This window comes from Zonotrichia albicollis, chromosome 10 (assembly GCF_047830755.1).
Source record: "Zonotrichia albicollis isolate bZonAlb1 chromosome 10, bZonAlb1.hap1, whole genome shotgun sequence".
Lineage (NCBI taxonomy): Eukaryota > Metazoa > Chordata > Aves > Passeriformes > Passerellidae > Zonotrichia > Zonotrichia albicollis.
The window spans coordinates 21652139-21677210 of record NC_133828.1 but is presented as its reverse complement, the minus strand read 5'-3'; the positions used below and the strand labels follow the sequence as shown (position 1 = coordinate 21677210).

Below are 25072 nucleotides of genomic sequence, written 5' to 3'. Positions count from 1 at the left end.
TTTTAATTGTTGTGATGAATGCATCCACTCCACATAAGGCCTGCTGGTATTTGAAGTAAGTGGTCATGTGTCTGTGGTATATCCATTGTGTGCCAGCCTGCAGTGGGCTGAAGGAGTAATGTGCCTGCAGAGCTCTGTCTGTTGTGCACTGAAATTCCCTCTCTAGGAAACGGCACGGTGCTGGCAGGAGTTACCAGCTGTGGGCTGTTTGGGGCTTGCATTCTCTTCCTGAGACCTGGCAACATTTTCCACTGTGACTGTCTGTGCTGAGCCTGCCACATTTCTTGTCTTTGCTGAAAGTTTCTGCTGTGAGTTGGAGCTTCCTGCTGCCTTGTGTTCCAGGTTGTTTCTGACTCATATGAGCGTAGGAAAGCTTGTAAATATGGTGGATGTGTCTAGAGGAGGAGTGCAGAAATAAAGCTATTTCTGAAAGAAAAAGCAGTGTAACTGTGTTAGTGCAAAATTTCACACAGGGTCATAGATACTGCAGTTCTCCAGACGTGGTCATTAGGACACGACATCTTGGTATCTTGGGATCCTGGAATATCACATGCAGAAAGAATTACTACTAAATTTTAAGTGACTGGAGATGGCAAAACCCCAAGAAAACAGGCATTAGGCCTAAGCAAAGGTTAAGCAACAGTATATTTTAAATTTGAAGAATATAAATAAATCAGTGCTTTTTATTAAAACTCTGAAGATTCAAAGGAAGGCACAGCAGCCAGCAAAGCAAGTTTAATGTTTAAAATCCAAGGGGCCTCTTGCTGTATGTTGATCTTTAAAGTAGAGAGTTTCTCTGGTGATGGTGCCTGAACAGATGGCTCATGAAAGTGCCTACATGACTGATAGTAAGCTGGTTTCTATCATGGAGCTCCTTCCGTGGCCCTAAGAAGAAAGCTGAGAACAACAAGTGAATCCATCGTGTCTCCTGCCTTTTTAGGGCTCTGTAAGGCTCTTCAGTCATCAGTCCTTTAGCTGTTGACAGCCAGACTGCATCCTTTTCAGAAAGCAAAACAAATTCCCTCAGTCTGTGTCTTCTGTAATTGAGGAGAAAGTGATGATGTGATTCTTACGCCCCTGCGTAATATTTACCACCATCTGCAGTTAGAACTGGAGTCAACAGCCTTCCTGTCAGTGTTTCTCTGACTGTTGATTTCACCTTCCTTTGAGCAATACCTGTGCTTTTTTCCAAGTTTTGTGGTGAACGATCTGCAGGTATTCAGGAAAGACCTTGAGAGTATTAGGTGCTGAAAGCTGGCTGTGATCAGTGCTGGCAGCTACTGTGGTTCTCAGTTGCTTGTTGCGACCGAAGAGACCAGCAGCCACTGCTGAATGCCTCATTTTATTAATCCTTTCCCTCCAGGAGCTGTTTTTTTGCTGGGCATGATATTCAGTGCTGGCAGTGGGTATCCTGAAGTCACTGGTGCCAAGGAGTTAATGAATTTGGAAAACTTCCCAGATAATACATCTGGCCCTCTAACTTATATTTTGGAGCATGAAGTATGAGATATAGAAAGAAGAGCACTGAACTAAATGAGCTCCTGGCTGAAGAGAGGAAGGGTACACTTTTCTTTTTCTAAATTAGTTGACTGAAAGTTAAAAATTATGTAGTCCCAAATAAAATTTACTGTTGTGGGGTTTTTTGGGATTTTGGTTTTGAGGTTAGTTTGCTTGTTTACGTTTTTTAAAATTTTGTTATACTGTGTATTTGCCAGTTGCATTGTCTTCTAAGGCTTGAGTATAGAGAGGGAAGCATGTTAAATTCTCCACTTTGAATGATTCTTTGCCTTCATTTTTTATTTTGAAATCCCATCATGTTGCCATGTCAATAAAAAGGACTTTGAAGTTAATTGATATTTCTAGTCTAGCTCACTTCTGGAATAGTATCTTGTACAATGTTTGCTTCCTGTAACATTTGAAATAAGCCTTTATTATATAAAATGGGTTGCTGGTGCTATTTATTAATACACATTTTTGTGTAATAAAAGATGTGCAGTGCAATATGGTTCAGAAATTAACTTTGAAGAAAAGAATTACATTGCTATTTGTATAGCTCATAAAATAGCATTATTTTTAGTGGGTCTTTCAATACAGCAGTGCTACTTAGCACTTACCTACAGAGCACTCCAGAAGGACTGAGCATATCATCCCTAATTAAGTGTCTGATAAGCCTAAGAGCAGAGCAGGAGAGTTTTTCTGTACATAGCAGTGACAAATTGAAAGCATATTGGAGAAGAGTAGAAGGCACTTTCTTGAGATACCACTGACTGTCAACAGGTGCCTTCCCTTTGCCTCAGGCAATGGCACCATGCTGCCCTTTCAAAACCTATCTCCTCTTGTATTTACCCATTTTTCTGCCTGATGTTTAAAGAGATGAAAGTTTTCATTTGCTTTTATTTAGTCTTGCATGGGTGATGGAGTTTCTCATGGTTCTCATTTGGCCTACAGGTAATGAGCAGAATGATTGGTACCTTAACTCTATGAATGTACAGAAGATCCCTGTTAACATGAGATCAGACTTACTTATGTTTGCTTGGGATTTTTAAAAGAAATTTAAATGTTCCTTCCCTCCATACCTCCCTCCCCCAGGTAGTGTGACATCTATGCTGATGCTGATCTATATCTGATAACTGCCCTTTTTGATTATTCACCTTCAGTTGTGAAAAATAACCTTAATCCTCCCCCATCTTTGACTTGGTTCTCTTATCTAAAAGCAACTTTTTTGGACTGAATATCTGTCTGTGAGGAGAGCACATCTATGACCTGCAAGGTTCACCTGCAGGTTCTGAAGGATGGGGGGAGCATAGTCCCAGGAACTGCGGCTGCAGAGCATTTTTCAGTAGACCTTCTCTTCCAGAGTTGCTCAGTTCACAGACTGAAGGGAGGAAAGAACCATTCATCCAGTGAGACCAGTGGGCTCAGGGAAAAGCAGAGAATTCCATGGAGAGAGTCAGACTCTAGTTCTGCAGTTTACTCAGTTTCAACATGCTGGTTTCCTTAGAGCCATAACAGCAGCAATATCCTGACTCTGCTGCTCTGGCAGCTTAAATACGGACTGTGGCCCTCTCAGTGCTGGGGTCAGGACCTGGCAAACAGGAACAGAACTAGTGCTTGGTGCTAGAGGTCTGCAGCCATTACTGAAAGGTGATTGCACATTCAAAGATTGCAAATAAAAACCTCTATTACCTTGCTGTGGCAGTTTTCAAGTGTTTCTATGTCGAAGGACCAGACCAGAGAATCTGGCATTGATTTGTTTAGGTCTTTCGTGTAATTACAATTTTTGTTGCTATCTGCAGTTGGCATAAATTCCTGTGTTTGAAAAAGGAGTTGTATTTTTGGTTGCCAGCTGTAATGCTGCTGTTGACAAACAGAGATGTTATAAAATAGAAATTCAATATAATGTAGTTAATCAGATGCCTCTTTTTTATTGCTTTGTAATCTTCTCAGATGCCTAATTCTGAAAGCAAAATGATAAAACTGTTTGATCGAAGCTTCTGGAGTTTAATTCCTTTTTAAAAAATAGCACAGTAGTTTAATTTTAAAGGTACCAAAAAAATGAGCTTTACATGAAGGACTAAATTTTGCCAGCAGTTGCATGGAATAACTCACTGCTTATGACTAATATGTCCATCACAAAATAGCTGCAAAGAATAATTCTCAGTTTGAGTTTAGACTGAAAGAGCAAACATTAAAGAAAAAGCATACAGGAGAAAACAATTTATTGCAGTCATTCTTTTTCTGCCATTCTGTAAGGAAATATGGATAATTCATTAAGTCTCAGAAGAAAGCCCTTTGCTCTCCTTTACTCAGGTTTGGTTTTCTATTCTCTTTTTGTGTAGAGAGTATGGGTGTAGTGTGCAGTAGTCGCTATGTTATCACCTGTTAAGTGCCATGCGTGACACATCCCATTACAGATTCTATGAAACTGGAGCCGTTTGAAGTAAAACTTTCCATTCAAGTGTCAACTGAAGCGTGGGTTTTATTTGCTTTTTCTTTGACAGAGATTGTTCTTTTACTGTCTCCTAAAATAACTCTGGTATTTGTTTTTGTTTAGGAGAGGAAAAGGTAAGAATATCTAGCTAGAGGCTGGGAAGATAGGAAGCTACTGGGGAAGTGGAGGGGAGCTAGAAAAGGGTGCTGGGAATGGGGCAGAAAGGGAGATTGGACATGTCAGCAGGTGAGAAGATGCAGTGTGGGAAAGGGTGACATTACTGAGAGAGAGGGGGAGACAAGCTTGTGTGGATCTAGGACAGTGGGGAAGAGAAAGGTGGCAGCCAGTTGTGCAGGACAGAAAACTGCTGTTTATGTACAAACAAAGCTACAAAACCCCACAAAAACCAAACAACCCAAAAAAAGTGACAACCAAAAAAACCCCACCAACACCCCACATGTAGAAAAATATATACAAAAACTCTGTTCATTAGAAAAATATAAATTTGAAGGCTTGGGAACCTGAATCTTCATCTTCTGTTTCAGTTCCTTGTCGCTGCGACACAGGTTTTGCATGTTTGTCTTAAAATGGCATCACATTAGTGTTTATTGAAAAACCCTTGCTACCAAGGCTTTGATAAAGAGGCATGAAGGCTGTTTACTGCTGATGTCAGATATCAAAGTCTGTGCTCAGTACAGATGGGGGAGGGGAATTGCTCTACATGTGGAAGAAAATACTAGACCTTTCCTGAAAGAGAAAAACTGGAGTTTTGTAAATAAAATTGTCATGATATATTTGGGACGTAAAATGAAAGTCTATTAGAATGTGCACAGAGAGAGAGAAATTGGACACCTCTGGTATAGCATTTTTCAAGCCTAAGCTCTTTACTTTGCAATTTTAATAGTACTCTTTTAAGGTCATTTTTTGTATGTGATTTTAATACATAGTCTGTTGCTTTAACTACTTTCATTAAAATTTTATGAGCCTTTTCAGAAAATCAGATGGGAAAATGCAAATAAATTATGCATTTTATTTAGTATGTAGTAGATACAGTATTACTGTATGTGTAAACAAATAAAAATGTTTATTAATATAACAAACACTATGCTGAAAGATCCTGCTGTAGTCTATAAACCACATAGCCTATAAAGAATCACTTCGAGTTTAAGTAGCTAGTGCTGGACCAAACCTCTGGATTTGGAACAGTACAGAGTGACAGTATAAAAAGATTCATTATCTTAGCTATTATAAATAAAGTGGGGGGGATGTCATGAATTATGATGCACAAGATTGAATCTGAAAACCTTAAAACATTCATTTTCTGAGAGCAAGTACTTAATATTTTATAAAATCCCTCAGAGTTCTCTGCTTGCTTAGTTTTGCTTTTTCACCCTTCTTCCTCTCCTGGCAGAGCTCACCAGTAATCTGTTAAAATTCTGACCTGAGCACTCAGCAGTCAGCACAGTGCTATGTGTCAGTGATCAGCTTACCTGTCTTTTTACTGCTCCTTCACCCTGTGAGATGCCAAAGCAACAGAGAAAGTATATGTAGTAGTGAATGTGATCAGTGGGGACAGATGTGGGTATATACTTGATTTCTTCAAGCCAGGTAATGTGTTCATTTAACTTCTGTTTGATGAGAAAACCCCAGCATCATAGGAGAAAACTTCCTAGCACTACTTGTACAGGTCAACGCAACCTCATTTTCATGGTGGTTTGGGAGGTGTGTTAGGGGAGTTTTGGGGAAGTTTTGACATTGTTCTGTGTGTGTTGTGCTTCATGTCAACTCTAGACAGGAATCCTCTCACCTAGAGTAAAAAAGTGGTAAAATGATCAAAATGTGGAGCAAACTCTGCCCTTGTTTGTTTGAGCAGTTTCTCACCTCACAGGTAGCCCTGCTGATTTCAGTTTCCTCAGACCTTGGTGACAACAACCGTCTGCAGCAATTACTCCTTTTAAACCTTATATAACTGGGCATTAAAAGCTCCACCTCTTTCTTTCTATCTTTGATCTTGTTACAGCAAATGCTTTATGATTCAAATTAGAAGAAGGAAAATTAGACATTTTAAGGAAGTTTTTATAGCTAAAGAAGCAGAAACAATAATTCTTCTCCAAGTTTAATGATGAGTGATGTTTTCAGCATATGAAGAGTCTTCACTTCCACTGTAATTTGCATTAGCAGAAGAGAGTGCCTGTTTCAGTAGTGATTTTTAGAAAAGGAAAGCCAGGAATAACTCCTGTAGTAAATAGCAACTATTAACAATCAGAAGGCCAACAATACTGGAATGACTAATACTGAAATATACTTTTGCAATTAGAGCTTTCATGCGTTTGTAACCTTTAGTAAGGAATTGTTCTTAAACTTCAAACAGAATTTCTTAGTACCTTCATATAAATCAATTGCCCTGTAGTTTTCAGTTAAGCAATTTAATTGCTTAATCAGAATAAGAACCTAGTGATTAAAATTTAAGAGTCATGTGGTACCAGGCAATATCAATATTAGTTCTTACTCAGGGTAGCTGGTTTAGATCAAACTGAATGAAATAGAAAGCATGTTTGCAATATGCTTTAGCATGCAGGATTGTCATCTAAGTCTTCTCTAGTTAAGAGTACAGACACTGAAGAGTGACATAGCAATAAGACTGTAATAAAGCTGCCACAAAACACCAACTCCAAATCAGAGAACTTCTGCGCTAGAACAGCTTTGAGGGTTGTTGGATTTTTCATTATCTATGCTGAAAAAAATTAGCCCTTCTGTGAAGAGCATCTATGCAAGAAGGGACTATTCTCTTAGAACTGACCTGAAATACAGAAATAGCAAACAAAGTTTAAGAGAACATAGTGAAATGCTGTGCAGAGATCTATAGTCTTGCCAATCAAAAGGGAGCCAGTATTGCAGGAATATGGGTAGTCTTGATCAGAAATTATCAGATGCTAAATATTAATTCTCTTTTGAGTTGGTATTACCCCAAGTGCAGTGGGATTTTGGCTAATGGTTCTGTGTGTTTTCATAATGGAGGCAGTGAGGAATTTATGGAAACAGGAAGCAGCAGCAGCACTTCTTGGTGGTGGGGATGTTGTTCTGGATGCCTTTCATCTGTAGCACATCCTAGCAGGTTAACAGTCATACTGGATCAGATAAAAAGTCTGCCTCTGTCCTCTTTCTGATAGTATCAAATGCTAATGCCTAATGAGTAATACAGAGATATGACAAGTTTGTCTTCCTTTTCTCCAAGGGCTCTCCTTGCCTTCAGATATTCAGAGACTTAAAGACGGAAGGGAAGAATAGCTTCCTTTTAGCTGATAATCTTCAACAGATCTTGTTTCTCTTGAGTTTTCTTACTTCCCTTTTAGCATATGTAAACTCTTAGTATCCACAACAACAGAAAAAATTATTCACATAAGTGTTTATCAGGGTTGTTGCTGTGAAGAGAAATGATGACTGATTACCCGTTTCTTTCTTTCACTCTTTCAGCAAGATCTGAACCCAAGTAGTAGCTTTCAGCTCCTTCCTGGGGGACTGCTTTTTCGCAGGGGGGCCAATTAAGCATCTGGTATAACAGCCATTACATTTTTATTCTAATAACATTAGCCTCAGTGTTTCAAAATCTCATTTTAACTTTTTGCTCTGAAGTAAATTGCATAGTATGTTTCACTTTCCAATGTGAGGGTTGATATACTGTGAAGCTGTAGAAGCAGCTCTGAAGAGGAGGCTGTCAAACTGCTCTGATTAATCATGTGCTAATATGCATGAAGTTTTAAGAATTGTGTTAATACTTTAGTGATTGATTGCCATAAGTGTATAGTCAGCCACAGTATAGCTTGTTCTGCATTATCTTTTTGAGGATATGGAATGGCATGCATTATACAGATTAACCAGTTTTCCCTCTGAGTGTGGAGAAAATATCTGTCCATAGTCAAAAGACTAAAGAAAGTGAAAATATTTGATGAAAAATAGGACACAAGGCCGAATACATATGCAAGTGCTCACTCTTGATACACAAGAAAAAATTAGCATAATCATATGGATGTTCATAAATCTATGGGCCCAGATGTGATCCATCCCAGGGTGATGAGGGAGTTGGCAGATGAATTTGCAAAGCCACTCTCCATCATTTACCAGCAGTCTTGGCTCACTGGTGAGGTTCCAGAGGACTGGAAGCTGGCCAGTGTGACACCCATTCACAACAAGGGTAGGAAGGAGGATCCTGGTAACTACAGGACAGTTAGCCTGACCTCAGTACCTGGTAAGTAATGCAGCAGTTTATATTGAGTGTAATCACACAACACTTACAGGATGGCCATTGTATCAGACCCAGCCAGCATGGGTTTAGGAGGGGTAGGTCCTGTTGCCCAACCTGATCTCCTTTTATGACCAGGTGACTCTCCTGGTCGGTATGGGAAAGGCTGTGGATGTTGTGTACCTGGACTTCAGCAAGGCCTTTGACACTGTCTCCCACAGCATTCTCATGGAAATGCTAGAGAAATCTGGCAGAGCTGCTTAATATCTGTGACATTGTTCAAAACATTTGTTCTTGATGTTTATGAAACTGGCATTTAATGTAGCTGGAGCAAAAGCATATGATCTCAAGAATATAAGTGATATTTGTTATTTAGTTTTAAAAAGCTACTGGACTAATAACACAAGCAGCAGTCCGGAGCGGAGAAGTGATGTGTTTGCAAAGAATGAAGTTTTATAGCTTTATGTTGTATGACTCTATACAGCCAAATATATTTGCCTTCCTTTGTAAATAAGCTGTAGACAATATCTGTGTTTTGGGGGCAAAGAGACATCAATGTGCTATCCTTCAAGTATTAAAAAAAGAAAATATAAAATTCAAAATGAGATTACTATAGAAAGGAAGATATTGTTGCAAATGATTCAGGGTATTAAATGGCAGTATGTCATCTGCAATATCATATTAGAATTTGAAAGCCTTTTACCATCTAAATCTCAAATTAGGCTAACAGGAAAAGGTTTATAAAAGGTTTTTCAGTTCTTTCTATTTATTTGTGCTGTATATCTGACAGCATTTTCTTGAACACACATTTATGTCCTGGTTGGGTGATGATGAACAGTAACTCCTGCCTGGCACATTAATGTCACTGCTTTGACTCCATGAAGGTGCTCTGCCTAGAGGTCAGGCCCTGCTAAAGTAAACTGTCAGGCTCAAAGAAAACCAAAGCTGTGATTAAGGATTTGCAGATTCCTATTTCAGCAGTTAGCATTATCTAGCATATTTCGATGGATTCCATCAATCTTGACCAAAAACCCAGTACAACATCAGCAAAGGAAGAAACCATTACTTAATGTAAGAAAAAGAAAAAATCAAAAGAAAAAATGAAAGCACATTGGTTGGAAAGCAACATGGGTTTTTTTAAAATATGTTAATATTTTTTAATTTTTAAATGCTGTAGAGCTAGAAAAAGAACACAGTAAAATCTGCTGTAATGTGCGTAACTGTCTTCCAAATTATTTTAACTTTTTTTTTTTTTGACTGGACTGTACTCACCAGATGGACATACAAGATAAAAAATAACCCAGGGGAAATACTGCCACAAACTATTCTTGTGAACCACAGTTGGCAGAGATGCTTTTGCCTCAGAATGCACACATGATGATGTGTTTAAAGGATGAAGTAATGTTTCAAAATTGCTGGTAATCTATGATGATGCATCTTTGTGCTCTTTATACTTCTAAAGCTATTAACTTCTTTCCAGACATTTGATTCCTTGAACTAAGTGAAAACAGCACTTTCAAAGAGTGAACAGGTTCCTCTTGAAAGGCACATGAACCCGTTTGTTTCTTCTTACTCTTTTAGCAAGACCAGGGTGTAGCCAAGGATGGCTTTCTGGATTGTTAAAATAACAAAAAGCTTTTTTTAGTCTACAGTTCACTACTTTGAATCCACTGCAGGCTGAACTTACTAACATCTGACACTCATGCTGTAACTTGGGTAAAATGAGTTATTGTTGCAGGCCTCTCTGTGGGCAGGGATGTAATGCCAACATGTGGCTCTTGCCGAGTACAGTGATCAAAAGACAGATACAGGCTGGTACAAGAAAGCAGACAAAAGTGGAAAAGTGCTCATTTACTCCAGCTGAGGATTTGGTCACCAGGCTTGAACCAGACTGAAAATTGACCTACCTGTCCTACTTCTGGAATTACTTAAGCATAGGTAGGCCTCAATCTTGGATTAAGGCTCTTGAAAATTGCAGTTGCTGTCAACTGTTCCACATGAAAATTAGAGTTCAGTGTTAATTTAGGATATTTCACTGTACTGATGCATTTTGATTGGATTGCTGTTTATTTGAAAAACCTGCCTGTTTCTGTAGAAAAGTTGCCTTTGTAGTACCAGATTTTGAAATTTTGTTCAAGAATCCAGCCAGCTAGGAGCTGAAGGAGATGAATTTGGGCACTGAGTTTTGCACCTGATCCATGGCACTGTAGCAATTTTCTGACAGAGTTGTTTAAGCATTTGATTATCCAAGGACTGGATTATCTTGATCTACTTGTAGCTAGACTCTGGTTTGTTTTTCAAGATTGTATGGGATCACTGAGCAGAATGATGTGTTTTCTGGTAATATTGAGTCCCAGCTTAGAGGAAACTTTTATTTTTCTAAGGTATGCTATGGGTTTGTCTGTATTGAAATGTCCTTTGACTGTGCTTAGCCAGGCTGTCCTGGTTGCAGTATCACTGTGGCTGCTGCATACCATCCTGAAGACATTTGGAATTTTTGATCATAATTTAGGATAGGAAGTTGAGTAATTTCTCCAGAAATGTCTGCATTGGTTGATAAGGAACATCACCAAGAAGCATTGGAATGACCCTTTCTTCTGTTTTGACACAACATTTCTGCAGTCTGGTGCCGTGTTTTGTGTGTGCATGGCACATATGTGTGTGCATTACATTTCACATGTACTCTCCATTTATTGGGTTATTGAAAGGGAACAGAGGAATGTCATTTGTACACAGGTGAGACAAATGGGTAAGAAAATTTTTTATTGATTTGCTGTTCAAGTCATATTCTAAGTTGCTCCATGCAGGAATTCTATTGGTTTTTTTTCTAATTTGCTATTTAAACACATTGTTCCGATGCAGAACTGTATATTGAAAAGATCCTAAATACATAACTTGGTAATTAATAGTGTATTGTCTTGAGAATACTGAAAATTGCTGCAGGAAAAACTAAACTTAGAGGTCTGGGGAGGTTCCCTTTTCCCTGGGAGATATTAAAGGCTAAGTGTACATTTGTTAAACGTCTAAGATTGTAACGAGTTTTCAAAAAACACAGATTTATGAAATGGTCTTTATTTAGAATATCTTTTATCCTTGTCAGTATTCTTTTTTTTAATTCAACCTTTCCATTAAAATGACACATCATGACATGCCTAGCAAGGGAGCTGCAAACCTCTTACAGATGCTGAAACATATATAAAGTGTAATGCAGTAAATTGTACAGACTAGGCCCTAAAGGTAACCTGTATGGCTAAAGCAGTATTTTGTTGGGTTTTGGGGTTTTCTTAAGCAAGGCTGGGAATGTAATAGTGTAATCCACTTGTGACTCATGTCTGTTAAAAACTCAGAAGACAGCCAGATGTTACTGGGTGTGAGTCTGTGTCTGCACACTACAGAACAGTTTAGCAAAATCCTTTGCTGGAGCTCTTTAGAGGAAAACTCCCTTGCCATTAGGTCCACGAATTGGACTTGTTTTTCCTAAGGACTCATTTTGTGGAAGAAAGCCTTGAAAATACAAGTTTGCCCAGATCTGGCTAATGTTAGAAGAACATGGAATGTAGATGTGAATAGTGAGCTTTCCTTCCTAAAAGTTGCAGTGAAGGATCTGGTTCACAGTGTACTTGCACACAAAGCTTGAAAGGTTTCATTTCAGTCCATTTTGAGTTCTTGGTGAATAGAGGGGGGAAAAATTATTTGGAAGAAGATGGAAGAATTTTTCCCGCTTTAGTTTTTCTGATGTGGCAAGAGGCTTTTTGTTTTTCTAAAAATAATCTTCATCTCTGTAATGAGTGCAAGTGAAGAAGTTTCAGTACAGAGGATAGTTTGAGGGGAGAAAAAAGAGAAAAAAGTTGAGGCATATAAAATGCAGCTTAGTTGAAGTCCCAGTATCAGTACAACTATGGGTTCTGCTTTTAGGAATCTGTAATAAAATACTGCTATCAACTTTATAAGCATTCAAATGATCTTAAAAATCTCAGTAGGTAATAGAAAGGAACCTTTGCTGAGGACTTTTCCTGAAAACCTCCATAATCCTTTCAGATTCTGCAGGGATTTTGAGTCTCAACCATGTCAGATGTCAGATAACTCTTTCTCTTAGTTAATAGTAGGTTTGACAAAATTCTGCATATTCCCATTTAAGAGTCGGATTTTTTAAACGAGCTTTTCAAAACTGTTTGAAGACAAATATTATTGAACTCATAAACAAAGCCATTTCAAAAATACGCACGACTTTGTGAATGGCCTTTGTGTTTGTGTTTTAATAGAGATAGATTGATTACAGGTGTATGTCTACCTTATTTATAGGTTATCTGCTGGTAACTTCAAGCAAAACATGCATTAGTTTCTTAAACTGTGAAGTAACCTGTGCACTTTCCTTTGAAATACAAATAGATCAACAGAAGAAAATAGATTTTCATAAATTTTCCTGGAATTCAATCTGCAAACCAAACCAAATGTAGATAAGGAGTGAAAGGTGCAATTCACTACTTCATTTGGTCTGCTTTATTTTAAAGTGCTGTAACGAACAAATTGTTTTGCATTCCTATGCTAATAGGACACACTAATCACTGGGAAAGGTGATTCTGGTTTTGTTCAGGGCGTATGAATTAAGGGTTATTACTGGAGATGGCTCATTTACTCTGTAGGGCTTGAGACAGAGAGTCTGAGTCCTCTGAAGCTTTTGTAAATACATGTTGCAGAATCTTCCCAGACTGAGATGTTTGCCTGTTTGTAGCTGGCTAATCCAGAAGTGCTTCCCTGATAAGGTTAATGCCCAGTTAATTGCTCCTAGCCTTGACACACAGTTTAATTGCTATTTGGCCAACATATGCTTGTTGCTTGCTCTGTGTAGAATTCTAGCGGATGTAGTGATGCAAACTACAGGCTGGTGAAGGGCAAACAAAATAAATACAGTATTTTATGTTCTTTTAATTCAGGGCCAAGTGGATTTGGATGAAGTGTTTATTTAGTTTGCTGGCTGCTTCAGATGCTGTGGCATATTGATTCCTTTTATTACTAGCAGCCATTTAACCTGACCTCTCTCAGATCCAGTATTTTAAAAGCCATAAATTTTAACTTTACTTATGAGCAAGGACTGAAATGCTGTGAGAGCCTTTTTATTAGCAGAGCTTTTGCCTTACTCCATGTTCATGTGTCACCCATGGCAACAATATTTAGAGCATCTTAAATTAGAGCGGCTGTTGGGCAGCTTGGTGGTTGTGGGGTTAGCAATAAAAAGAGCTCATAAATATCTCAGGCATGTAGGATTCACTGATCAAAGTGTGGGCAGGTACAGAAGCAATGCCATGATTAGCAAAAGGTATTCTTTTCTGGTTATTTTGTTAAAAATCTTTCTTTTCTTAGTCTTGATGTTTACAGATAAGGAAGACTTTTTTGTTGAATTGCTGATATTGAAATGTAGTTTCCTTTGCTGCCTTGGCTTTTTGTTTTTTTAAACAATAATCAGCTTCCTTGTTTCATTAGCCTAAATTAATCACTAAACAACACTTAAAGCGATCTTTAATGTGGGGCTTATGTAAGTATTTATAAAAATGTGCCCAGGCCAAACATTGATGCATAAAAATGACATACCACTCTTTGAATTATAAATAATATGATTGTTTCAAATTTCTTTCTGCATTCACATGTAAAGAACACAAAAAAGCTTTGTAAACACAAAGCTTAATATGAACCTCTTGCATTCTTCTAATTTGTTACTTCTCATTTAAATTATTAATTTAAAAAATATTATTTCAGGCTTGATGACTAAGATTGAGTAATAATTCAGCAGTTTATTTCAAAGTAGGCTTAAGACTTAACAAAATAGATCATAACTGTAATTTTAATGTAAGTTTTGGCTTGCTTTCTTTTGTTTTAGTACTCCCCATCTGTCCCACAGATCAAAAGGTAACACTCTAGATGTTAGCCTCATACTGTCTGAAGTGACTTTGTTTAAATATTAGTGCAGGCACTCTTTACTTCATTTTAAACTTTGGCCTGGGAACAAAAATGTTGGTTTAGTTTGAGAAGCATAATTTATATCAATTAGTCTCAGAAAGTGTCACATTTCCCAATCTTTTAAAGCTGGATTTAAATGTTTGACCTTTCCAGAGGGCAGGTGTGGAAGTAGAAATAAAGCAATCACAGGGCACTGGAATTTTTTTGCTACTACTCAGTTCCAGACTGATCAATTTACAAGGTGCCTGAAACCAGTGGGGAATCCTGTTTTCTAAAAACTGGACTTTTTCCTGTCTGCATTGTTTCTCCTATTGCAGTTTTCCTTTAGCAGGTTGTAACACCTATGTCTCAAGTCAGTTTATACATAAATATCCTTGAGGAGAAGCTTTGTGCAAGAGAAGTAGCTTGATTTATATTGGGACCTGTTTGGAGGGCAAGTGCTTCGGTTTGCACCAACTAGACAGAGGGCAGGAATCTGCTGGAGAAAGAGGGATTCAGTTGTCTAGGAAAACTGCACTGGATGCAGGGCTATACTGTGAACTGGAAGGTTATGGGAGGGGGTAGACATCTGTGACCAGATGTAGAAAAATAATTATTTCAGCAGATAAGCTCACAGGGTTTCTATGCAATGACAGGCTTGGCTGCATTTTGTCTGATATTAGCACTAACCTGGGAAGTGCATGTGCCCCTTCACTGAGGCTTTCACTTGAACCTCTGCTTCTAATTCTTAGCTTTAATATTGTTGCACTGGCAAACTTGTTAGCATTTTTGAGATGTTTAATGCCATACATATTATTTTTGAAATAGCACATTCCATTTCAGCATTGTTGTTTGTTAGTGGTAAGAGTGTAGAAAACAGCGACACCAACTCGCGTTTCTAAGATGACAATAGTGCATTTTCACTTTTTGCCTAATGGCTACCTTATTGCAAGCATTTCCTTTTCAGCTGGCTAAGGCTCAACATATCTTCTGGGCCTCAAATTGTGATCTGTCATTATTCATAGCTGAAATTGCAGTTTGTGCAAATGCAGGCTAAATTGCAATCATTATATGTAGTAAAATAGATTGAAATATCTGTAAATCTGAAGACTGTAGCTGTCTCTTACAATCAGAGAACATGTTAAATTCTCCTCTGCTTTGATTTCTCTTTATTAGATTTTGTTTTTCTGTCAGTTGCAGGGTTGTTCTGTGTTCAGTATTTCTGCTTATTATCTGGAATGCTTAGACTGAGGTATTAAATGAGCAAAACTAGATATCTTGTCTTTAATATATAAGTGCAAGATAGTGATTCTTCTCTTGCTTTTCATCAAGCCCTTAATCTTTTCTATGTCACCTGTATAAATTAGTGTTGAGGAAAAAGCTACCATGTGATCTAAGACTTCTACAGAAATGTTATATTAAAGCTCTTCATTTGAAAATCACAAGCTAAAAGATGTAATGGCTTTCAGATTCCTCCTTCTTGAATCATTCTTTGGATTGAATAGGTGGATGATTGAAGGAGTATCTGAATATAAAAATATAAGTGAGAGGGAAAAATCCTTTGTAGTTAGGCATACTGTGAATCCTACCAGAAATAAATGAAACTACATTAAACAAACGGTTAAGAAAGAATGGAACATGAAGTAATTTAAGTCACGACATGATGTTGCAATCTTGTAGAGTGAGGAGTTGGTCTGTTAGGTTGGGGTAGGCCTGAGTTCAGTGAGCCCAAGCTGAATATCACGAATGCTACTGGAGGTGTGTGTCCGAAGCAGAGCAGGCCCTGAGCAGCCCTGTACCTGCTTCCTTCAAAGCTGTTGGATTATCTCCCTCTGAGTGCTACCACTGAAGGAGCCACCATCAGTGCTTCATGCTCAAACAGTTGTTTGCCTGCTGAAAGCAGTCCCATGTTCTCTCCAGCCTCCCAGCATCCATAGGGTGGAACACTCACTGTTTTCAGAACTCTTTTCTCTTCCCTAGGACTACATGAACCTCTGCTATGTGCAATGCAATAGGAACCAGCACTCGGTGTATTTAGGGAATTGGCAAAAACAGAATCAAATTATTTATAATTTGTTTCAACTTTTTGTTTATTGTATTTTCTCAGTCTCCACGATGATTTCCCTTTTCCTTTACAGTTTTTCTTTACCTCACTGTCTTTCAAAATGTAAATAGTAAGTTAGTCTAGCTCACATAAATATTTTCCTCTAAGTATTCTCCTTTAGGCATATTCCTGTAGTTTTGGTTTTCAAGAAGAAACATTATCTAGAAAATAAAGTTAATGATAAATATATAAAATGTTTACTCTGTAGGGTGTCTTGGGAGTTGTAGTTCATGTAGAGTGACAGTGATTCATGGCTTCTCTGCATTTTGATTCCCTCTGTACGTGCCTTTGGGGTGGCTTGCATCGCCCACAATGCTGTGTCATTTGTTTCCCTTTGATTTTCATGACTGACATCTTGCTTTTGGCATATTTTCTTCAGCTGGGCTATTAAAAAAAAGAAAGGAATGTGTAGATGTGGAAAAAAGATAATATTGGAAAGATCTGACTAATAACAATAGTAGTAAAAGAGCAGAAAGCAGGGTTAGTTAAAGTGGTACGTTAAGAATTTAAAAATCTGTGTTAGCCGTGTTGGCACCGAGCAGAAAATTAAATTATGTGTAGCACCATCTTTGAGTTGAAGAATGATCAGTTACAGATAACATCTAAGAACCAGCAGTTTGATTTCAGCCATTCTAGGTAGGTAGTGATGTTAGCTGTTGTCTTCTCTTATAAATTCAGGAGAGATATATAAAGTAATTCACCATTTATAAAAACAAAGTGGATGCTTCAGCTGGCTTTTTATCATTGTGCTACCAGAAGCAGTAAAAGTGCTCAAGAATTTCAAATCCATGAAAAGAAACATTTTAACACAGTGAGCAGCTGAGTTTCTTAATCTCAAATTATGTTTTTGTATTAAAAATCCAGGTAAGGCTAGATATAGACACACACCATGTGTCCCCAGAAATGCTTGTTAATAACTTGTAAAAGATAAGAGAGAGGTTTTGTTGTTTATTTGTTGGTTTGGGTGTTTTTACCCATGACATAAATAAACACGTTTTCAGGCTTACAGCAGTTCTAAAGGTCTGCTGAAATTAAAAAGGTACTGATGTGGGCAGGGGAAGGCAATTTTCCAATTTGGGATGCAGCCTTGTCCATTATGGAGTTTTGTGCATTTTTTCTGGAAAGCATCCAGTAATAGATGCTGGCTCAGAAAGCAAGGGGCCAGGTCTCCCTGCTTAGGGAAGCTTTTTAGCTCCTGTATCTTCAGCTGTGCTCTAATAAGTGATTACTGCAGCTCTGTAATGAAAGGGGGGGAAAGGAATAAAAGCTGAATTGTAAAAAATTAGAAAGTGACATTTCATACCAAATTATTACAGTCTTAGAATGGGTCAACTGAATGCTCAATACCAATCTGTGAGTGAGGGTTCTCAGTAAGTTTTTGAACAAATGAAGACACCTTAGTGTGCTGGGGTGTCTAAGGGCTGGGTCCCAGTGTGTGTGGGGAGGCTGAGCACACAGCTTGCTGTCTGTTACACGTGTCCTGTGAGTGCCTCACTCCAAACTTCAGGTGTTCGTTGGATTTTCTTAGGAATGGCCTTCATACATTGCAGTCTTCCAGTCTGAGGAACTGGTTCAGCTTTGTATAAAACAGGCTGTAACCAGCATTTAACTTGAGACTTTTTTTCCAGGTAATGGAGCTTAGAGCAGTAATTGAGTGTAGTACAGCTTGCACTGGGATGTGTTTGTGAGCATTTCTGTACTTTTCTGGCCAGCCAGGCCGCTGTAGCAGCAGTCTGGAATCAGCATTGGCTGCTGGACCTCCCAAATCCATGGGCCCACATGGCCCTGCTGGAGGCAGGGACGTGCCCAGCCCTTCTGCAGTCACCTGAAGCCATTCCCCGTGGCTGTTCCCACCAGGAGGCTCGGAGCAGAGTGCTGGGGACCCACTGCCTGCAGGGCCCCCAGACCACAGCCCCAGCCCCGCGGTTTGCAGCCCAGCCTGACTGCCTGCTGGGTTGCCCGGGGCCAGCAGCTCTGCCAGTGTGTTGCTGTGCTTTGTGTCCTGCCAAACAGCCCACCAAGGCTGGCTGGTGACTGAAACTTGAGAGAGCTTCCTCTGCTCATCAATGCCTTTCACTTGGGCTTTTCCCTTATCGTTATTTTTGCCTTGGTTTTTCTCCTTCTCAGCCTGTGATAGGCAGCACAGTACTTTCTACTGATGCATAAGATTTTAGTGATTTTTAGCACCTTTTTGTTCATGCAGGTCATTCCTCTAACTTTGCTATAGCACTTGCTAATTTGTCAATAATGGTAGTCTCCAGAATGGCAATTAGGGAACAGAAGAAGGTTGCACTGGGTGATGGAGCAACCAGGGTTCCCTTAAACCTGTTTGTCTCCACACACACCCCAAATCCCCTACTTGTTTTCAGCTACATATCAGTCTGCAGGTAAAGGAAGTGTAAATTGCTTTATGTAGGCACTACTGACAAGTCTCTCTTTGGTGCCAATTCTCAGCTTTTTTTACTTTTAAAAATTCACTGAACATGCTGTTCAGAATTACTTGTACTCTAGAATTGCTAAAATCACAGCAAATCATACTAACATATCTGTCTTTTCTGTTACCCTTGAATCCCTTCAGGCATTACAGTATGGACATGGAGGTGAAGGGCTTCTCTTATGTTCTCCTGTTCCTTTTGTTAGTACTGCTTAAAAGTTGAAAGCAAAAGCACTTGAGTTCTCAAAGGCAGAAGGCATATTGCAAGGCACAGTCTCTTACTCTGTGTTTCTAAGGAACATTTACTGTTCTGCCATATAAAAACTAAGTAGATGCTACAGCGACTTTTAAATTAAGCTGTGAATTTCTTCATTGATTGGAGTGCATCTATTCATTGAATTTTGTTCTTTACCTATTCCACTATCATTTTTTAATACTAATTAACACAAACGCTGCTACAAAATAAAGCCTTTCTAAGGTCATATAGTCAAGCAATCTAAAGAGAGAGAAGGTTTGGGACACTCAGTATTTTCTCTGTTTTTCTGTGAAGTGCTTTCTTAAGCCTGTAATCAGGGAATGAGGTAGTGACAGCGACATCATTTATGTTAACCTGTACTTTGCTTGTTTCTTGAAAAAGCTCTGTGTGTGTTGGTATCATAGCACTAGTTTCAGCTTGAAGGAAAAGGTTGGGTAAAACTTAGAGAGAACTAATGATGTATCTTCTCTCAGAAGAAATGTGTTTGAAAATATCAACCATTCATACAGCCTATCTCCTTCTAAAAAGCAAAACACTTGTGTAGCAGTGCTTGTTTTTATGAGTCTAAAGATAATGCTCTCCTTAGTGCTAATGGTAATGCTAACAGAGACTGTTAGCACTGTCCAGTTGGACGTCACTGGCAAAGGTGGAGGAAGCAGCCCCATCCTCATTCCTGGTGTGGGCTTTGCAGTGGCACAGAGCGAGCCTGCTATGGCCCATCACTTTGTCAGGTCTGTACATTCTGTGCCATTCCCTCCAAGTCTGAATGGGGATATCTGCTGAACTAGGTTTAACTTGATGTTATTTTTAGAACAAATTACATTGATTGCATACTATTTCAAAGGCCCCAAGTAATAAAGTACACAATTAAATGTATCTGACTAGTTTAATTTCTCTGTGTGGTTTTTGGAATAAAACCTTAACCATTTCTTTTCCAGACTCCTCTGGCAAAGATTTTGGTCCTACTCTGGGGTTAAAGAAATCCAGTTCTCTTGAGAGTCTTCAGACTGCTGTGGCTGAAGTAAGGAAGAATGAGCTCCCTTTTCACAGACCCAGGCCTCATGTGGTGCGGGGCCGGGGATGCAATGAGAGCTTCCGAGCTGCCATTGACAAGTCTTACGATGGACCTGAGGATGAAGAGGGTATGTTGTGCTGAAGGCACTGACTGAGGGAGCCACCTGCACTTAGCACTGCTGAGGGCCAGCTCGATGGAGCACCATGAGCCAGTGATTTTGTCCCACTGAAGCTGATCACATTTTAAAAGCTGTTCACATCTTCCACTGAATAGAGCTGTCTTTGCAGTACCCCATCCAACCTTGACTGGGTTTAGTGTAAAGTCTTTCACTGATCTCCTTTGGGGCAGGGGTGGGTTGGAGGATTTAGAACTCAATCCTTAAATAATTATGTTTTTCAACTTCAAGAAGCAGCTGCTTTCTTCAGATTACATTAAAAATTATCTCTCTTGTTTTACAATTCCCCCTTTTCCAGCCAGGAAATTTGTTTCATGTTGTAGATAAGGCAGTGTATTGATAGCACCCTGCTGCTCATTCTGTCACTATGGGTTTTATAGACCCCAGTCTGCAAATACATCTCCTTTACTATGGGGTGTAAAACAGTGCTTGGATCCTGAGCACCCCCCGCAGAAGGAACACGGCTCTTTTGCAGCCAGACAGTACATTTTATCCATTTCTTGCTCAGCCACTAAAATAGAAAGATTCCAGGGAGTGAATGAAGTCATTTTGTTACATAGGTTGATTTTGCAGTCTCCAGAATCTCTTGTGGAAGTAAGCTCTGTGTTTGAAACCCAGCACATGGTTAATAAGCTAGATTTCAAAGAGAACAAGTGCTTTACTGTATCAGGATTTTTATATCGGGAACAATGATGAGAAAACAATTCATTAAAATAATTCTGCATTTAATTTACAATACAAATCTGTTTGAATCCACTAGATCTGCTTAGTCTGCTTTTTAAATTATCCAATTAAATGAGTGTGTGAGTCATTTGAGCTCTTTGTAGACACTCTTGCTGTATTTCACATGTTTGCATTTCAGTGGCCCATAGCCATCCTCACTGCTTCTTTTTCATTCTGTGCAGATGGTGGCTCTGATAAGAGCTCTCACTGTGGTCAAGAAGCTCAAAATGTGGAATCTGCCCCTCCAGGGAACCCTGAAATAGAAGATGCAGAAATCAAAGCAAAAAAGGACAAAAAAAGTAGGGAGAAAGAGAAGAAAAAGGGCAAGTCTAAAATCAAAGAGAAGAAAAAGAAGGAAGAAAATGAAGATCCAGAAAAGAAAAAGAAGAAAGGCTTTGGTGTCATGTTGAGGTATGGCCTTTTACAAAGCAAAACAGCCACCCAGTCTCGTTATAAGATAGGAAACAACTGATGCTCTCATAAAGTAGTGGAAAAATTATTTCACTTGGACTCAAATAATGTTTATGTTATTCAAAAAGAAAGCAGTTTATACTTTTACACCAAACTTGTAACTGCGGCAGAAGACATTTGGCAGACAAAATGTCTTTTTGTGCCTTTGAAATGCATTCCCATATGTCAAAAAAGATTCAAGGTTTTAGGCTTAAAGCAAGCATGTATCAGTGGGGAAGGATTTGTGGGGAATATTTCTGAGTAAAACAAATCCTGCTCCCACACTCAGACCTTTGCTTTCTCTTCCCTTTCTTATCTGCTCCCTTCACAAGCTGCAGGGAGAGCAGAATTCTTGTGCTATTGCACAAGGTCTACTAACATTTGCAGTTGCTGAAAGCCACTACCTATGATAAAATCTTTACTTCGTGGCTTCAGGCATTGCCTGCAGTGAACAAAAGTTCACTGTCCTCCCTGCCCAGCATGCAAGTATTTGGATTTCTGCTGTGGCTATTTGTTCTGTGGCTCTGTAAACTCTGAGTCGCCAGAGTTTTTCAGGCTGTTTCCTTGCTCTTGCTGGAGCTTTTGGTGCTTCAGGTGCTGGTTGCTGGCACCCTTCCTTCCAGTACCTGTTGGCTCTGTAGAGTATTTAAGTGTTGAAGTAGCTTTTTGCATTTAATACAGAGTATGTGATGAAAAATCTTGGTCACATGGAGGAGATTAAACCAAAGGACCATGTGGTTACTCATGGCACTGAGCACTTAACATTGGCTTTAGGATGCTGTTGGTGTTTTTTGTCGTGCTGTATTGTAGACAGTACTCATATATACAAAAACTACAATCATTGCTTAGGCAAGGATGCATTTAAATAGTAATCTAAGAAATGCAGCTGCAAGATCATTCACTGATCATGGTGTTCATTAGGACATACAATGTATGAACTTGCCTTTCAACTTCGTGTCACAGTGTTCTCTAGAGGAAAATTACTGGTGTTATATTAATATGGAAGGTTTTAGCTTTCTTCCATGTATCAGCAATTGTCCTATACAACTTTTGAACAGTGTGGAGACACTGTCAAAAATATTCAAGCATGCCTGTATGCCAGATGTGCATGATTTCAACAGCTGTGAGTGTTCATAAGATATACCTGGCTATACCAGTCTGCTTTCAAATGGGCTCTTCAGGAGCAGAGGAGGTGTGTACACACACTTGTGCATTGCACATGCATTTGTGTTCATATTGTTTGAAGAAATTTGACTTAACATGGAAGAGTAGTCAAAAACTGAATAATTAGGAGGGTGACTTCAAAAACTCTCTTGTGTGCCTTAAGCTTTATATCTCTTTTCATTCTTCTTTTCAGCTCTTTGCCATGAGTAGGAAAGAGGAGGGGAGTGGCACAGAGGTCTGACAAAAGGATAAGTACTGCTTAATGTATCAAAGATACATAGCAGATTCCAAGTTTGAATTGTAAAGTCTTACAGGCATATTATATCTGAGCCAGAAAGAACATGGGATGACATTAGAATCCAAAACAAGCTGTTGTATTTGACAGAGATTCTGAGAATGGTCAAAATGCAAAGCCGGAAACAACAGGTTACCATTTGTTGTGATTCCCTCTTTCAGAATATAGTCCACATTTTGGTAGTACACAAGGTTTATACATCTGCTCTTTCTATAATCTTGTCTTTGATTTAGATAGTCTTCCCAGCTGACAGTGTTAATCATATTTATCTATATGGCAGCACAGAATGGGAATTTCTATCCCACACCCCTGAAAATCTCTACAAGACAGCAAAGATGGAAGCATCATGTTGTAATAAAGAGAGAAGGAGAAGTAGGTGAGAAGTAACAGTTCAGCTGAGAGGTTTTTAGAGGTTCTGTGTCCTTGTTGATGTATCTTTCCAGAATTTATAAAACTTGAAAAGAAATTCCCTCCTGAAAAGGTGAGAGTATTAGGGAATACTAGCCAAGATAGAAGTGAAAGAAGGCTGCAGACCTGCAAAGTAGAGCTTGAACAAGAGCAACCAGTGTGCATTTATGAAATAATTGGGGGCCATATGTCCTGGGCAAGATGAGCAAATGCAGGCTGGTATTTTTTCAGACAGAAACTGGCACATATGACTTGAAAAACAAAACCAATTGATCTGAATGTTTTTAAAAGAAATAATAGAGAACTAATAGTGGAATTCAGAGCAGATCAAATACCAACTAAATATTAGATTCAAGAGGTATTTTTCAAACTGGAGTCTTGTACTGATGCGAAGGGTAAATGTTAGGAGGGATGGGGAGGAGGTTTGAATAAGTATTTTAGCAACATGAATGGAAAGAAACATCCAGATTTTTTTATGACGTTGTGGGAATGAAACTGGCATGGTTTTTTGGTAGAACATCTATAGAAGGAAAGAGAGAAATTTAATATGACAAAAGTTGTGAGTTTCTGCAGCAGGCAAGGTGGCTACTAATTCTTGGTATCTTAAGAGAAAGTAGGGAGAAGTATTTAGAAACTGAGATGAGCCCAGTTTTGGACGTGATGAATTTAAATTGGAAAGGGGACCTGCCACACAGGGGGCATTGGAAATGTAAACACTGTAGTGGAGCAGAAAGCTTGGTGGAGAAGGAAATCTGTAGTGTGCATTTTATAGGTATGGCGGTGGTTGTGCTGCGATCCCCCATGTATGAGACCACCAAAAGGAGGAACAGAACCCCTGTTAGTCTGACAGGAGAGATAAAGCCGAGGGAAAGGGAAAAAAGTTATTAGAGCAAGTGACGGGTAAGAAGAGGAAATCTATTCCTGGGACCAGGCAATGTCATGAATTTTTTCAACTGGTCTGGTGATTGCAGCCATGTGACGAAAATCCTGCTGGGAGCTGGAACCCCCACTTTGGTATATGTTCATGCTGTTTGTAGTTCCTGGGCAGCTTTGTTCAGAGCTATTTCAGCTGTGCCTGCATGGTTCTGCTGTGCTATGGGATGCATCCAAACAGAAAAACAGACTTGCTGAACCCATGTCAAAATTGGCTTGAGATAAGTAGGAACTGAGCATCTGTGGTGAAAGCTCCAGGACCAGAAGGACAATGAAAATGAGAGATCTTGCCAGAAAGCTCAGTGCTAATTAAGACACATGCATTTTCTGGTGAATGACATGGGGTCAGGTGTAAAGGACAAAAGAAAGTAGAATGTGAGGCTAAAACAGCTGCTGGAAATGTCCTACTTGTCTTCAGTGGGATTTTTGTGCTATGCTTGCTGGGTCACACATACAGCTGTAAGAAGCTTTACCTTGATATAGTGGCCATGTGAATTGGCTGATTTCTCCTTTATAATCAATAACAAAGCATTTCAAGATATTAAAACCAAATCCAAGTATTCAGCTGTAGTACAAGAATTGTTGAGCTTTAGTCTTTTGCATCTGAGATTTTTGAACATATTGGAATTGCTACTGCATTGGTTTTTTGCCTTTTTTTTTTTAATTTAACAACAGAAAATAGCAAAGCTGTTAGCAGTTGCTAACAGATTTCACTTAGTGCCTCATCTGTTGCTCAGCTGCTATTTACTTGTAGTTCCTGGTCTTTTTTTACACATACAAAAAGAAGAATGATTGCTTTCCTGCTAAGCTTTGGCTTGATTGAAGCTTTATTTAGGTGACTGTGATTCAGGGAGACCATCAAGAAATCATGCTTTTTTTTTTAATCATTGTTTTTTAAAAGACCTGTTTTTTCACTCAGTATTAACTGAAACTCTTGGCTGCAGCATATTAATGGCTGTAGCATTTGGGCAAAGTAGGTTAATGTACTGGAGGTTTGAAGTGCAGATGAC

At 38.9% G+C, this 25072-nt stretch overlaps 1 protein-coding gene across 4 annotated transcripts in view; it reads left to right on the top strand.

Annotated features, from left to right (window-relative positions):
- Positions 1-25072, top strand: part of PARD3B (par-3 family cell polarity regulator beta) — a 394022-nt gene that overhangs the window by 235695 nt on the left and 133255 nt on the right. For all 4 annotated transcript variants that reach the window (XM_074548315.1, XM_074548314.1, XM_074548313.1 and 1 more), the window contains 2 exons: positions 19838-20041; positions 20995-21223. In XM_074548315.1, the coding sequence (XP_074404416.1) occupies positions 19838-20041; positions 20995-21223 (433 nt within the window). The remainder of the gene's footprint in view (positions 1-19837; positions 20042-20994; positions 21224-25072) is intronic.